The 15562-nt window shown below is 41.2% G+C and overlaps 1 protein-coding gene across 1 annotated transcript in view; it reads left to right on the plus strand.

The window, feature by feature from the left end:
- Positions 1 to 2628: 2628 nt before the first annotated feature.
- nme4 (NME/NM23 nucleoside diphosphate kinase 4) overlaps positions 2629 to 15562 on the plus strand; it is a 28365-nt gene continuing 15431 nt past the window's right edge. The window contains exons 1-3 of the mRNA XM_024414741.2: positions 2629 to 2851; positions 12435 to 12565; positions 13785 to 13886. Coding sequence (XP_024270509.1) covers positions 2695 to 2851; positions 12435 to 12565; positions 13785 to 13886 — 390 coding nt within the window. The 5' untranslated portion in view covers positions 2629 to 2694. The remainder of the gene's footprint in view (positions 2852 to 12434; positions 12566 to 13784; positions 13887 to 15562) is intronic.

Genomic DNA, 15562 nt, shown 5'->3' on the forward strand with positions numbered 1-15562 from the left:
GCGGTTGGCCCTGGGTTCCTCCTAATGCAAGACAATGCTAGACCTCATGTGGCTGGAGTGTGTCAGGCACGTGGAGGCCACACGTGGAGGCCACACACACTACTGAGCCTCATTTTGACTTGTTTTAAGGACATTACATCAAAGTTGGATCAGCCTGTAGTGTGGTTTTCCACTTTAATTTTGAGTGTGACTCCAAATCCAGACCTCCATGGGTTGATAAATTTGATTTCCATTGATAATTTGTGTGTGATTTTGTTGTCAGCACATTCAACTATGTAAAGAAAAAAGTATTTAATAAGAATATTTCATTCATTCAGATGTGTTATTTTAGTGTTCCCTTTATTTTTTTGAGCAGTGTTTTTTTGTATGTATATGTATGTATGTGTATATATATGTGTGTGTGTGTGTGTATATATATGTATGTGTTTTTGTATGTATGCCTGTATGTGTGTGTATATATGTGTGTATTTGTCGTGTGTATTTGTCCGTGTGTATTTGAATATATGTATGTGTATATACATTTATATGTATGTGTGTTTTTTTTGTATGTATGATGCAGACAATTACATTGGAAGCTACAATCTATCAGCAATATTAAATCTGATCTACCCCCTAACAAAAAAAAAGGTATTGATATTTACTGTGGATAAATTGTTTCCTGTAGGTGTGTTTGTACCTGTGTGTTTCTCTCATATGACATGCCTTGCTTGTTCTTCGTCACCAGAAATGAAGAAAGTTCAGTTTGGTTAGGATTCATTGCAATGCAAATGCTTAGCCTTAGCTCTACAAACACTGTACTTGGAGAAGGGAATATGGATTGTTCTGGGTTATTCTTTTTAATCCAGTGTGACCCTGACCCTAGACTTTGTCTTTTTACTTGCTCCAATTTTGTCTTCTCTCTCAGGTAAATGACCCACTCTTTGTTTGTTAACATGATGTTACGTGTTTGTTTAGCTTCCAAAGGGGTGGATGGGACTCACGGGCAATTTTAATAATTTAACCGTTCTGCTCCCTGCACTTGCCAACAGTTTGGAACTTTTAGCCTACAAGTCTTGGTTTGTCTTCTTTTAGAACAAAATTGCCCTTTAATCTTAATCTAGAGTCTGACTCCAACACTTAATTGTTATTAAAAATAAGGCCCGAAACCAGGCATTAATGTATTTTAGTTTTTTATTCAACCAAATAAGTGTCAGAAAAAAAAATCTGGCAACAGTTGAGGATGTAGGCCAATGACATGCATCTTCAATGGGTATCTTTTTAAATAGGTACAGTGCATTCAGAAAGTATTCAGAACCCTCTACTTTTTCCAAATGTTACGTTACAGCCTTATTCTAAAATTGATTAAATAATTTTTCCCCCTCATCAATCTACACACAATACCCCATAATGACAAAGCAAAAACATGTTTTTTTGTAATTTTAGCAAATGTATCGAAATAAATACAAAAATATATTTACGTAAGTATTCAGTACTTTGTTGAAGCAACTTATGCAGCAAATACAGGCTTGAGTCTTCTTGGGTATGACCCTACACCTGTATTTGGGGAGTTTCTCCTATTCTTCTCTGCAGATCCTCTCAAGCCCTGTCAGGTTGGATGGTGAGCTGCACAGCTATTATCAGGTCTCTCCAGAGATATTAGATCGGGCTCAAGTTCGGGCTCTGGCTGAGCCACTCAAGGACATTCAGAGACTTGTCCCGAAGCCACTCCTGCGCTGTCTTGGCTGTGTGCTTAGGCTCGTTGTCCTGTTGGAAGGTGAACCTTTGCCCAAGTCTGAGGTCCTGAGCACTCTGGAGCAGGTTTTCATCAAGGATCTCGCTGTACCTTGCTCCATTCATCTTTGCTTCGATACTGACTAGTCTCCCAGTCCCTGCCGCTGAAAAACATCAACACAGCCTGATTCTGCAAACACCATGCTTCACCGTAATAATGGTGCCGGGTTTTCTCGAGACGTGACGCTTGGCATTTGGGCCAAATAGTTCCATCTTGGTTTCATCAGACCAGAGAATCTTGTTTCTCATGGTCTGAGAGTCCTTTAGGTGTCTTTTGGAAAACTCCAAGTGGGCTGTCATGTGTCTTTTACTGAGGAGTGGCTTCTACCAGAGGAGTGGCACTCTACCATAAAGGCCTAATTGGTGGAGTGCTGCAGAGGTTGTCATTCTGGAAGGTTCTCCCATCTCCACAGAGGAACTCTGGAGTTCTGTCAGAGTGACCATCGGGTTCTTGGTCACTTCACTGACCAAGGCCCTTCTCCCCTGATTGCTCAGTTTGGCCTGACGGCCAGCTCTAGGAAAAATCTTGGTGGTTCCACTATGTTCTTGGGGACTTTCAATGCTGCAGACTTTTTTTGGATGCACCTGAGCTCAATTTCGGGTCTCATAGCAAAGCGTCTAAATAGGTTCATTCTGTTTTATAATAAGGCTGTAACGTGGCAAAATGTGGAATAAGTCAAGGGGTCTGAATGCACTGTATGTGGGCCTTACCAGGGGCCAGGCACACTGAAAACGTTATATGTTGGTCGTGCCACTGTAGACCTAAAACCAGCATATTTGGGGTTAAACATGTACCTTATGCTACCTTTCTAAAATTACGGGGGTGGGACTCGTGATTTCTTTTAAAGGAGCATTACTGACTTCAACAGGTACATAATGTTGAAGAATATCACAAGTCGATTATAACTTTGGTTTGTTGAAATAATGGTTCTATTTCAAATGTGTGCGCTGAAAAACCTTATCCTGCCGAGTCCTTACTGTCGGGGTTGGGGAGTTCTACCAGCGAGTAAAAGTTATATCACTGAGTTCGCATTTTTTCTCCTCCTTGGGCATCGATGCACTGGATACAGTACCATATCAGGTTAGTAGCCTATGTAGGCTATACCATTGTAAGTACTATAGGCTATCATACTATAGTAGTGTACAAGTAGGCTATTCATATGTTTTTGTTAAGCTTGCACAGAGAAGTGATTTAACACTACTAGAAAGCTCATAATGGTAATTCTGACCGTTGATCTTTCAATTGTGCAAATATGCCATATTAAATAAATAGATTGATCCCGCAGTGCATCGACTGTAAATTCTAAAATTACTATAGTGTATTTTCTGACTGTAGGACAATAGTTGCCTGCCCAGCTAGTTGCCCATCCAAACTACACCTAAACTATATTGAAACTAATTTAACACTTAGAATAGATGTGGTCTAAAGACAAAAATGTACAATAGTCTGATGGGTGACAATATTATCAATTGTCAAATTGAGAATGAAGAGACTGATGACCAGCTCAGTGTGCATTGACAAAAAAGGGAACCGAGTTTACCAAACGGCACTTTTTCAAATAATCCTCCAGAGGTCCATGCAGTAATTATTCGCCTACCTCCTCATGCCTTTTGCACACAATGTATATAGACTCCCCTTTTTTTTCTACTGTGTTATTGACTTGTTAATTGTTTACTCCATGTGTAACTCTGTGTTGTCTGTTCACACCGCTATGCTTTATCTTGGCCAGGTCGCAGTTGCAAATGAGAACTTGTTCTCAACTAGCCTACCTGGTTAAATAAAGGTGAAATAAATAAAAAATAAAAGGCCAGAAGTTGTGATTGCTATACTCTATTGCTATACCCTAAGAGTAGATTCAGATGTTTCTAATGAACCTAGTCGTGTCAAAATTATCAAAAAATTGTGCGTGTGGGCTCATTTTCTAAATACTGTTGATAATCAGCTATAGGTCATTTGTGAAAAATATCCTTTTTTATTCTGTTTCTTCCATTATATTCCTACTGTAAAATATATACTGAATGTGTTGACTGTGGCAGAGCGGGGGAATATAAGCATGTAATGTCTGCTAAAGTTGATTTCATGATGCAGCCATATAGCCTCAGCTACTAAGCACAGATGGATAAAACAATAACACTCAAAACATGCTTTTCTGTTCTTTTTAAATAAATTGTCTAGGTATCATGTTTTTATGACCTTCCTAAACAGAATCTTAATGGATTTCTTTGTGATTGTGTATAGTAAATGGATTTATTAGACTGGTTGCTGTTGGTACTGGTTGTCCTGGCTATTCTACTGTTTCAATATACGTATGGTCATTTTGACGCTTTGAGGTAAAAATCATCAATGTATTTGTATTATATTTTATTATATTTATCCCAAAGTTCTGGTAGAGTGTAAAATACACACATTTAGGAAAAGTCAGGGACAGGTGGGTTGTGCACATGCCTTCAAATGCTCTTAATTCGATATGTTTAGTGAATCGTTAGGTCATTAGCTCGGTCTACTTTCTACAAATTAAAAGTGTATCACTTATTAGTAAGGGCAGGCAATAGCTAAAATAGTAACCCTGTTTTGGATCAAATAATATTTGATCAGATAGATTGGACACTTGTGGTGTAGGGTCATTTTGTTTCACAGTGGTCACATTTGGATAGGTGATCGTGACCTAGTACTTTTTTAAACCACGAGGACAGACCTGTTTAAGAAGTAGGCTACTGTAAATAGGGCAGTGGGTCATACATTTCAACTGAATTATAGGCTACTTTATAGGGTGAGGTTTACAAACAGAAGCACAATTCTACCTTGCCTCTCTCGCTCGCACACACGGCACTCTCTTTTATTTGGTTGCCACTATGCACATAGATTAACTATACACTTTTATTCCTTGCCAAAATACAGATTAGAAGTTTTTAGCATTTCACATATTAATTAATTCAGGCTATTTAAAAATAATAATTCCAATCTCATAGACTGTCAATCTTTGCATCCATAGCTGTGCCTATGAATTTGAGTGATTACTTCCCAAGCCCCATCTTAACCTACCAAACAAAGTGGCTGGGTCTGGTTATTGGAAAGGCAGATTGTGGCTTTAAAGATATCCTATATTGGAGACATGATAATCTGTAAAATAGTTAGGTTACACAGGCCTAAACTAGGTGGCACTTCTTCCCACACCTATGCAGTTGTCTTAAAGTGGTGTGAATGACGGTTTGTGGCGAGGGAGACACTTTTGGAATGAAATGCTGCCTGTCATAGGTGGGATCTGAACACTAAATCCTATATTCACCAGAAACCATTAGGTCAAGAGGAAATTCCCTCTTAGACCAAGGGTGACAGTGATTTTAAAGACATGTTTATACCTGGTGCTAAACATGGGTCCTTTGTCCTGATTAGGGTTGCAAAATTCCTGGAAAATTTCAGTTTAAGGATTCCTGAAATCAACACGGTAAAATTGCAAGAATTAAAATCCTATGGAGTGAAATGTAACACTATTTTATTTATTTTTATGTTCCCACCCCCATTTTGTGATATAACTACTCTGGTCATGGTGTTGATCATTTGGGAGTTAAAATGACACTAAATAAAATAAATGTCCAACTCTGTTACAAAATCCCCCTGCTGAGGGGGCAACAGGACGCTATGTTTGTGTGACGCTCACCGTTTGTGTGAGCATTTGTTTATTTGCTTTCTGGAGCCGTGCAGTCTGACTCTAACCCATCCTCACCCTTTCTCCCCCTCACATGACAAATTAATATCTCCTCCACCTCATGGCTTCAGCCAATCGGACAATAGCCGTGTGTCTCAACCCATTGCACACACTAACCCTGATTGGCTAGCCAGCCTGACTCATGCTCTCCAAGGGAGTAAATATTGCCTGTAGCTGAACAGTATTATTCCAGTCTGTGAGTGTGGGTAGACATATGTGCATGGGTTGCGTAACTACAAAGTAAGCTGTTGATATCATTGCAGTTTATAGAGTAGCCATATTCTATGAAGTTCTCATTCCTGTTACTGATATTGTCTGCAGTGATGAGTGTTTGCTCTTGTATGTTTCTGTGCAATAGCCTACTATTTGTATAATATACAGTCCTTGACATTATTCTTGTTGTTATATCCCATATCACACTCTATCATACTTTGAAAATATCTATTCAAGCCAGTGTATTTATCTCCTCTGTTTCTGTCCATTAAAGAACCATACCAATGTACATTCAAAATATATATATAAATGCAACATGCAACAATTTCAATGGTTTTATTGAATTACAGTTCATATAAGGAAATCAGTCAATTGAAATGCATTCATTAGGCCCTAGGCTATGGATTTCACATGACTGGAAATACAGATATGCATCTGTTGGTCACAGTTACCTTTAAAAAAAAGTAGGAGTGTGGATCAGAAAACCAGTCAGTATCTGGTGTGACCACCATTTGCCTCATGCAGCGACAGGTCTTTTTCGCATAGGGTTGATCAGGCTATTGTGATTGTGCCCTGTGGAATGTTGTCCCACTCTTCTTCAATGGCTGTGCAAAGTTGCTAGATATTTGGGAGAACTGGAACAAGCTGTCGTACGTGCCAATCCAGACCATACCACATATGCTCAATGGGAGACATGTCTGGTGAGTATGTAGGCCACTGAACTGGGACATTTTCAGCTTCCAGGAATTGTGTACAGATCCTTGCAACATGGGGAAGTGCATTGTCATGCTGAAACATGAGGTAATGGCAGTGGATGAATGGCACAACAATGGGCCTCAGGATCTCTCTGCGGTATCTCTGTGCATTCAAATTGCCATCGATAAAATGCAATTGTGTTTGTTGGCCGTAGCTTATGTCTGCCCATACCATAACCCCACCATGGGGCACTCTGTTTACAACGTTGACATCAACAAACTGCTCACTCCCACAATGCCTGGTACAGTTGAAACCGGGGTTCATCCATGAAGAGCACACTTCTCCAGCGTACCAGTGGCCTTCGAAGGTGAGCATTTGCCCACTGAATTTGGTTACGACGCCGAACTGCAGTCAGGTCAAGACCCTGGTGAGGACGATGAGCTTCCTTGAGACGGTTTCTGACAGATTGAAACTGTGGGTTTGCACATCGGCCTTCCAGGTGGATGGTCTCAGATGATCCCGCAGGTGAAGAAGCCGGACGTGGAGGTCCTGGGATGGTATGGTTACCGTGGTCTGTGAGGCCGGTTGGGTGTACTGCCAAATTCTCTAAAACGACATTGGAGGTGGCTTATGGTAAAGAAATTAACATTACATTTTCAGCTCTGGTGGACATTCCTGAAAAACAAGAGACATCTGTGGCATTGTGTTGACAAAACTTCACATTTTAGAGTGGCCTTTTATTGTCCCCAGCACAAGGTTCACCTGTGTAATGATCATGCTGTTTAATCAGCTTCTTGATATGCCACACATGTCAGTTGGATGGACTATCTTGGCAAATGAGAAATGCTCACTAACAGGGATGTAAAAAATTTGAGAGAAATAAGCTTTATGTGCGCATGGGGAAATCTCTGGGATCTTTTATTTCAGTTCATGAAACATGGGACTAACACTTTACAAGTTTATATTTTTGTTACGTGTTCATCTTCTGTGTGTGATTAAAGTTCCTGTGTGTGTTAACTCTTGGGCTGCTTTATTCCCTTCTAACTGGGGCTGGTGTCAGTGAGTCACATACCAGTAACATATGTAAGGCCGGGTCAGTCTCTTTCACTCAGAGTTGCTTAAATTTAACTCCATTTACCATTTTATTTTCCGTGTCGTTTTTAATCAAATCCCTTGCCATTTTATACTTTTCTGTGTTTTGAATTAACAATCAACTACAGCAGAGTACATTTCTTTTTCAGCTTACTTCCTTTGAGTTAAGGGTGTACACCCTTATTTGAATATTTCTTGTCACATTATGGTGATTTGCAATGTGATATCCAATCTTTGTTGGAAGCCAACTTGCAGGAAGATATCCAACACTTTTATGTCACTCACAGCTTGCATGTAGAATGCCTGTCAGAGTATGGAAGAAAATCAAGTACACGAAGAGACTTCTTGTTTTGCACGCTTGGTACAAAATAATAAAATGCAGTATGACAGGATAGTATGCAGTATGACAGGATATTTTTAAACGTAGCTCTTTATTAGCGAGCTATAACTGGCATGTTTGTGTCTCAACCGAAGATGACCTCACCACCTGGGTGGTTATCCAATCATAGCGCAGTAAAATGCATCCAATTACAATTCAGTATGTTTACACATTAATATTTCAACTACCTACACCATGTGAACTGGAACGACGATCTCACTAACAGTTAGTTATTAATCCAACCACTTACAGATTGGATTAGTTTAGAAAAATGTGTTTCTTATATTTGTGTAGCATAAGATGAAAAACAATCAATGTACATGCAAAAACACAGATATTGAAACAAACAATAAAAAAATGGTAAGATATCCAGACCAGTGGAGGCTCCTCAGAGGAGGAAGGGGAGGACCATCCTCAGTGAATTTCATAAAAAATAAATATAAAAGTTTTATATAAAAAGGAAAACTATACTAAATATATTCACGTCACCAAATTGATTAACACTCATTGCTTTGCTATGAGGGTCTACAGTAGCCTCAACAGCACTCACTGGGGTAGCACCATGGTGTAGTCGGAGGACAGCTAGTTTCCATCACCCTCTGGGTACATTGACTTCAATGCAAAACCTAGGAGGCTCATGGTTCTAACCTCCTTCCAAAGACTTACACAGAAATTATGACAACTTCCGGAAGATGTCCTCCAACCTATCAGAGCTCTTGCAGCATGAACTGACGTGTTGTCCATCCAATCAGAGAATGAATCTAGTACTGAATGCATAAGCTACAGCTAGCCAGCGCATAACATGGTGAGTATTTGTATTTAGTATGTATCCCCATTGGTTCCTGGGGTCCAGCAACATAAGACAGTTACATACAGTTTAAAATACTACATGACATATTTCATAACACATTGTGTGTTCACTCAGGCCACCATTCTAACACCACATATTTACAGTGCAACATCCATGTGTACATGTGTGTAGAGTGTGTGTCTTTTGTGTATGTGTGTCTGTCCCTGTGTGGGTCTCTTCACAGTCCCTGCTGTTCCATAAGGTGTAGTTACTTTTTGTGGATTAGAGTTCCATGTAGCCATGGGTCTATGTAGTACTGTGCACCTCCCATAGTCTGTTCTGGACTTGGAGACTGTGAAGAGACTTGTGGGGTCATGTCCGAGCTGTGTGCTAGTAGTTGAAAGAGACACCTCGGTGCAATCAGCATGTCAACACTTCTTACAAAAACAGGTAATGATGTCAATCTCTCCTCCACTTTGAGCCATGAGAGATTTACATGCATATTATTGTTAGCTGTCCATGTACATTTAAGGGCCAGCCGTGCTGCCCTGTTCTGAGCCAATTGTAATTTCCCAAAGTCCCTCTTTGTGGCACCTGACCACACGACTGAACTGTAGTCCAGGTGCGACATAACTAGAGTCTGTAGGACCTGCCTTGTTGATAGCGCTGTTAAGAAGGTAGTGCGGCGCTTTATTATGGACCGACTTCTCCCCATCTTAGCTACTGTTGTATCAACATGTTTTGACCATGACAGTTTATAATCATGGGTTACTCCAAGCAGTTTAGTCACCTCAACTTGCTCAATTTCCACATTTATTTAGTACAATATTTAGTTGAGGTTTATGGTTTAGTGATTGATTTGTCCCAAATACAATGCTTTTAGTTTAAAAATATATATATTTAGGACTAACTTATTCTTTGCGACCCATTCTGAAACTAACTGCAGCTCTTTGTTATTAAGTGTTGCAGTGATTTCACTTGCTGTAGTAGCTGACGTGTATAGTGTTGAGTCATCTGCATACATAGCCACACTGGCTTTACTCAAGGCCAGTGGCATGTCTTCAGTAAAGATTGAAAAATGTAAGGGGCCTAGACAGCTGCCCTGGGGAATTCCTGATTCTACCTGGATTATGTTGGAGAGGCTTCCATTAAAGAACACCCTCTGTGTTCTGTTAGACAGGGTAACTCTTTATCCACAATATAGCAGGGGGTGTAAAGCCATAACACGTACGTTTTTACAATAGCAGGCCATGATCGATAATGTCAAAAGCCACACTGAAGTCTAACAAAACAGCCCCCACAATCTTATTATCATCAATCTCTCTCAGCCAATCATCAGTCAATTGTGTAACTGCGGTGCTTGTTGAATGTCCTTCCCTATAAGCGTAATGAAAGTCTGCAGTCAATTTGTTTACTGTAAAATATATATATATATTTCCAAATGTTTACTACTAACAGGCTGATTAGTAGGCTATTTGAGCTAGTAAAGGGGGCTTTACTGTTCTTGAGTAGCAGAATTACTTTTTCTTCCCTCCAGGCCTGAGGGCACACACTTTCTAGTAGGCTTGTAATCAAGGTGACAGTGACACATTCAGTACTGACGTAGTGTAATCATTAGTCCAAACAGTTGTAAACGAGAGTTTCTATTGTTCAAATTCAGGTATGTTTATCCCAGTTTTGTTCTGTTTAAGAAACGTTTTAACAGAATTGGTGGAATGAATACACAACCTGCAAACACAGTTCCCTTTCATAGCAGCCACTGCAAACAGCATGTAGTGCATAATTCCTTCTCACATCTATGCGCTTTCCTCCTCACACCTTTTCCCTTCTCTTGTGCCCAGTGACACAAGCCTACCAGACGAGCTAAATGCCTTTTATGCTCGCTTCTAGGCAAGCAACACTGAGGACAGCATGAGAGCGTCAGCTGTTCCGGACGACTGTGTGATCACACTCTCCGTAGCCGATGAGAGCAAGACCTTTAAACAGGTCAACGTTCTCACCTCGAAGCGAGCATAAAAGGCATTTAGCTCGTCTGTTAGGCTCGTGTCACTGGACAGCTAGCGGCTGGGTTTCCTTTTGTAGTCAGTAATAGTTTGCAAGCCCTGCCACATCCGACGAACATCAGAGCCGGTGTAGTAGGATTCAATCTTAGTCCTGTATTGGCGCTTTGCCTGTTTGGTTCGTTCTAAGGCATAGTGGGATTTTTATAAGCGTCCAGATTAGTGCCCCGCTCCTTGGAAGCTGCAGCTCTAGCGTTTAGCTCGGCGTGGATGTTGCCTGTCATTCATGGCTTCTGGTTGGGATATGTACGTACGGTCACTGTGGGGATGACGTCGTCAATGCACTTATTGATGAAGTTGCTGACTGAGGTGGTATAGTCCTCAATGCCGTTGGATGAATCACGGAACATATTCGAGTCTGTGCTAGCAAAACAGTCCTGTAGCGTAGCATCCGCGTCATCGGACCACTTCCATATTGAGCGAGTCAATGGTACTTCCTGCTTTAGTTTTAGCTTGTAAGCAGGAATCAGGAGGATATTTTTATGGTCAGATTTGCCAAATGGAGGGCAAGGGAGAGATTTGTATGCATCTCTGGAGTAAAGGTGTTTTTTTCCTCTGGTTGCACGTGACATGCTCGTAGAAATTAGGTCAAACGGATTGAAGTTTGCCTGCATCAAAGTCCAAGGCCACTTAACATGAGCATTTTCTTGTGGCCATATACAGCTCGTTGAGTGGGGTCTTAGTGCCAGCATTGGTTTGTTCTGGTAAATAGATGGATACGAATAATATAGATGAGAACTGTCTTGGTAGATAGTGTCGTCTACATCTTATCATGAGGTACTCCACCGCAGGCGAGCAATACCTCGAGACTTCTTTAATATTAGACATCACGCAAAAGGAGTTATTGACAAATAGACACACCCCGCCCCTCGTATTATCATACGTAGCTTCTCTGTCCTGCCGATACACAGGAAACCCAGCCAGCTCTATATTATCCGTGTCGTTGCTCAGCCACGACTCTGTGAAACATAAGATATTACAGTTTTTAATGTCCTGTTGGTAGGATAGTCTCAACCGTAGATCATCAAATTTGTTTTCCACTGATTGCACGTTGGCCTATAGAACCGATGGTAATGGCGATTTACCGACTTACCTACGAATCCTAACAGGGACCCCGACATTCTCCCTTGGTATCTCCGCCGTTTCTTCACATGAATGACAGGGATTTGGGTCTGTTCTCCGGAAAGCATTATGTCCTTAGCGTCGGACTCATTAAAGAAAAAATCTTTCTTCAGTTTGAGGTGAGTAATCGCTGTTCTGATTTCCAGAAGCTCTTTTCGGTCATAAGAGACAGTAGCAGCAACTTTATGTACAAAATAAGTTACAAACAATGCAAAAAAACTAACAAAATGGTCATTAAGGTCATTAAAATGATAGGTCATTGCAAACGTTCCCGCAGTCGTAACGTTAACGGGGGAAAAGGAATTGCACAAGCAAGAGTAGGAAAGAGTTGAAAGGGTGAAATGAAAGCCATCAATCCAGTGTGATTTAAGTAACAAGTGGATTTTGCACCCCTCAAACACAGGAAATTGATGTCTGAAATTAAACATCCACAGTTGGCATGCCTGTTGCTAAAAGTTTAAGGGGCGGTGTCCCAGAGACTGAAAAGCCAGTTAAATCGAGAATATCCATTGAAAGTGCTTTTTAGTCTAGGATTAGGCTTAATCTGTGTCTGGGACTGCCCTTCAGAGCATATGTGTAAGAGTTTTTCTTCTATCCGTGTATAGGGATCCCTGGTGTGAGAGAACGTACTCTTATTGCAGTGAAACCAGATGGGGTCCAGCGCCGCCTTCTGGGACAGATAATGCAACGCTTTGAGCAGAGAGGCTTCAAACTGGTGGGCATGAAGATGCTGCAGGTGAGAGATGGCCAATTCCAAATGAACCCCAAAGCCCCTGCCTCCTAGGTATTTGTGTAGATCTGGATAGGTATAAGTAGTATGAAAATAAGCAATTTGATAGTAGCTTCAACTTGCACTCTGATCCGACAATTGGAACTTGGACTGTGCTTGTTCATTCAGTATTCATACACCTTGACTTTATCCATATTTTGTCATTACAGCCTGAATATAAAATACTCCAAATTGTCAAACTGGAATTATGTTTTTAGAAATGTTCACAAATGAAAGTATTCAACCCCTTTGTTATGGCAACCCTAAGTTCAGGAGTAAAAATTTGCTTAACAAGTCACATAAATTGCATGGACACAGATTCAACCACAAAGACCAGGGATGTTTTCCAGTGCCTCACAAAGAAGGGCACCTAAAACAAAAAAAGAAGCAGATATTGAATATCCCTTTGAGCATGGTGTATCAATACCCATTGACTACAAAGATACCGGTGTCTTTTCTAACTCAGTTGCCCGACAGGAAGGAAACAGCTCAGGGATTTCACCATGAGGCCAATGGGGACTTTAAAACCGTTAAAGAATGTAATGACTGTGATCAGAGAAAACTAAGGATAGATCAACAACATTGTAGTTACTCCACAATACTAACCTAATTGACAGAGTGAAAAGAAGGAAGCCTGTACACAATAAACATATTCCAAAACATGCATCCTGTTTGCAACAAGGCACTAAAGTAATACTGCAAAAAATGTGGCAAAGCAATTCACTTTTTGTCTTGAATGCAAAGAATTATGTTTGGGGCAAACAACACATCACTGAGTACCACTTCATATTTGGTGGTAGGTATGGGTATGCTTGTCATCAGCAAGGACTAGGGAGTTTTTGGGGGAGAAGAAAATAAACAGACTGGAGCTAAGCACAGGCAAAATCCTGTGAGGAAAACTTGATTCAGTCTGCTTTCCAACAGACACTGGGATATGAATTTACCTTTCAGCAGGACAATAACCTAAAACACAAGGCTAAATATACACTGGAGTTGTTTACCAAGCAGACAGTGAATGTTCACTGTTTTGACTTAAATCTACTTGAAAATCTGTGTAGATTTTAAACGTTGAATGCAGGCTCTAACACAACAAAATGTTGAATAAGTCAAGGGTATGAATACTTAAGTCACTGTAAATACCAGACTAAAATAAAGGTTAAAATAATGTTGGCTTTCTTTCCTTCAGGCATCAGAGGAGCTGCTCTCTCAGCACTACCAGGAGTTAAGGAGGAAGCCCTTTTACCCCAGTCTCCTGTACTACATGACCTCTGGTCCCATAGTTGTTATGGTGAGAGTTCCTGCCTTTGTATAGCCTGGTAATCCAAACTTGAATTGCTCAGTTTCATTGTTTTCTCACTTCACTGATCAGTCTGGGCATCCTCTAAGAATTGGACACCTGGAAGGTCTAGAAAATAACTGCTAGAATAAGCTGTTAAATCAAATCAAATCTTATTTGTCACATACACATGGTTAGCAGATGTTAATGCGAGTGTAGCGAAATGCTTGTGCTTCTAGTTCCGACAATGCAGTAATAACCAATCTAGCTAACAATTCCAAAACTACTACCTTATAGACACAAGTGTAAGGGGATAAAGAATATGTACATAAAGATATATGAATGAGTGATGGTACAGAGCGGCATAGGCAAGATACAGTAGATGGTATTGAGTGCAGTATATACATATGAGATGAGTATGTAAACAAAGTGGCATAGTTAAAGTGGCTAGTGATACATGTATTACATAAGGATGCAGTAGATGATATAGAGTACAGTATATACGTATACATATGAGATGAATAATGTAGGGTATGTAAACATTATATTAGGTAGCATTGTTTAAAGTGGCTAGTGATATATTTTACATAATTTTCCATCAATTCCCATTATTAAAGTGGCTGGAGTTGAGTCAGTGTGTTGGCAGCAGCCACTCAATGGTAGTGGTGGCTGTTTAACAGTCTGATGGCCTTGAGATAGAAGCTGTTTTTCAGTCTCTCGGTCCCAGCTTTGATGCACCTGTACTGACCTCGCCTTCTGGATGATAGCGGGGTGAACAGGCAGTGGCTCGGGTGGTTGTTGTCCTTGATGATCTTTATGGCCTTCCTGTGACATCGGGTGGTGTAGGTGTCCTGGAGGGCAGGTAGTTTGCCCCCGGTGATGCATTGTGCAGACCTCACTACCCTCTGGAGAGCCTTACGGTTGTGGGCGGAGCAGTTGCCGTACCAGGCGGTGATACAGCCCGACAGGATGCTCTCGATTGTGCATCTGTAGAAGTTTGTGAGTGCTTTTGGTGACAAGCCGAATTTCTTCAGCCTCCTGAGGTTGAAGAGGCGCTGCTGCACCTTCTTCACGATGCTGTCTGTGTGGGTGGACCAATTCAGTTTGTCTGTGATATGTACGCCGAGGAACTTAAAACTTACTACCCTCTCCACTACTGTTCCATCGATGTGGATAGGGGGGTGTTCCCTCTGCTGTTTCCTGAAGTCCACAATCATCTCCTTAGTTTTGTTGACGTTGAGTGTGAGGTTATTTTCCTGACACCACACTCCGAGGGCCCTCACCTCCTCCCTGTAGGCCGTCTCGTCATTGTTGGTAATCAAGCCTACCACTGTTGTGTCGTCCGCAAACTTGATGATTGAGTTGGAGGCGTGCGTGGCCACGCAGTCGTGGGTGAACAGGGAGTACAGGAGAGGGCTCAGAACGCACCCTTGTGGGGCCCCAGTGTTGAGGATCAGCGGGGTGGAGATGTTGTTGCCTACCCTCACCACCTGGGGGCGGCCCATCAGGAAGTCCAGTACCCAGTTGCACAGGGCGGGGTCGAGACCCAAGGTCTCGAGCTTGATGACGAGCTTGGAGGGCACTATGGTGTTAAATGCCGAGCTGTAGTCGATGAACAGCATTCTCACATAGGTATTCCTCTTGTCCAGATGGGTTAGGGCAGTGTGCAGTGTGGTTGAGATTGCATC

The sequence above is a fragment of the Oncorhynchus tshawytscha genome, linkage group LG09 (genome assembly GCF_018296145.1).
Source record: "Oncorhynchus tshawytscha isolate Ot180627B linkage group LG09, Otsh_v2.0, whole genome shotgun sequence".
Classification (NCBI taxonomy): Eukaryota; Metazoa; Chordata; class Actinopteri; order Salmoniformes; family Salmonidae; genus Oncorhynchus; species Oncorhynchus tshawytscha.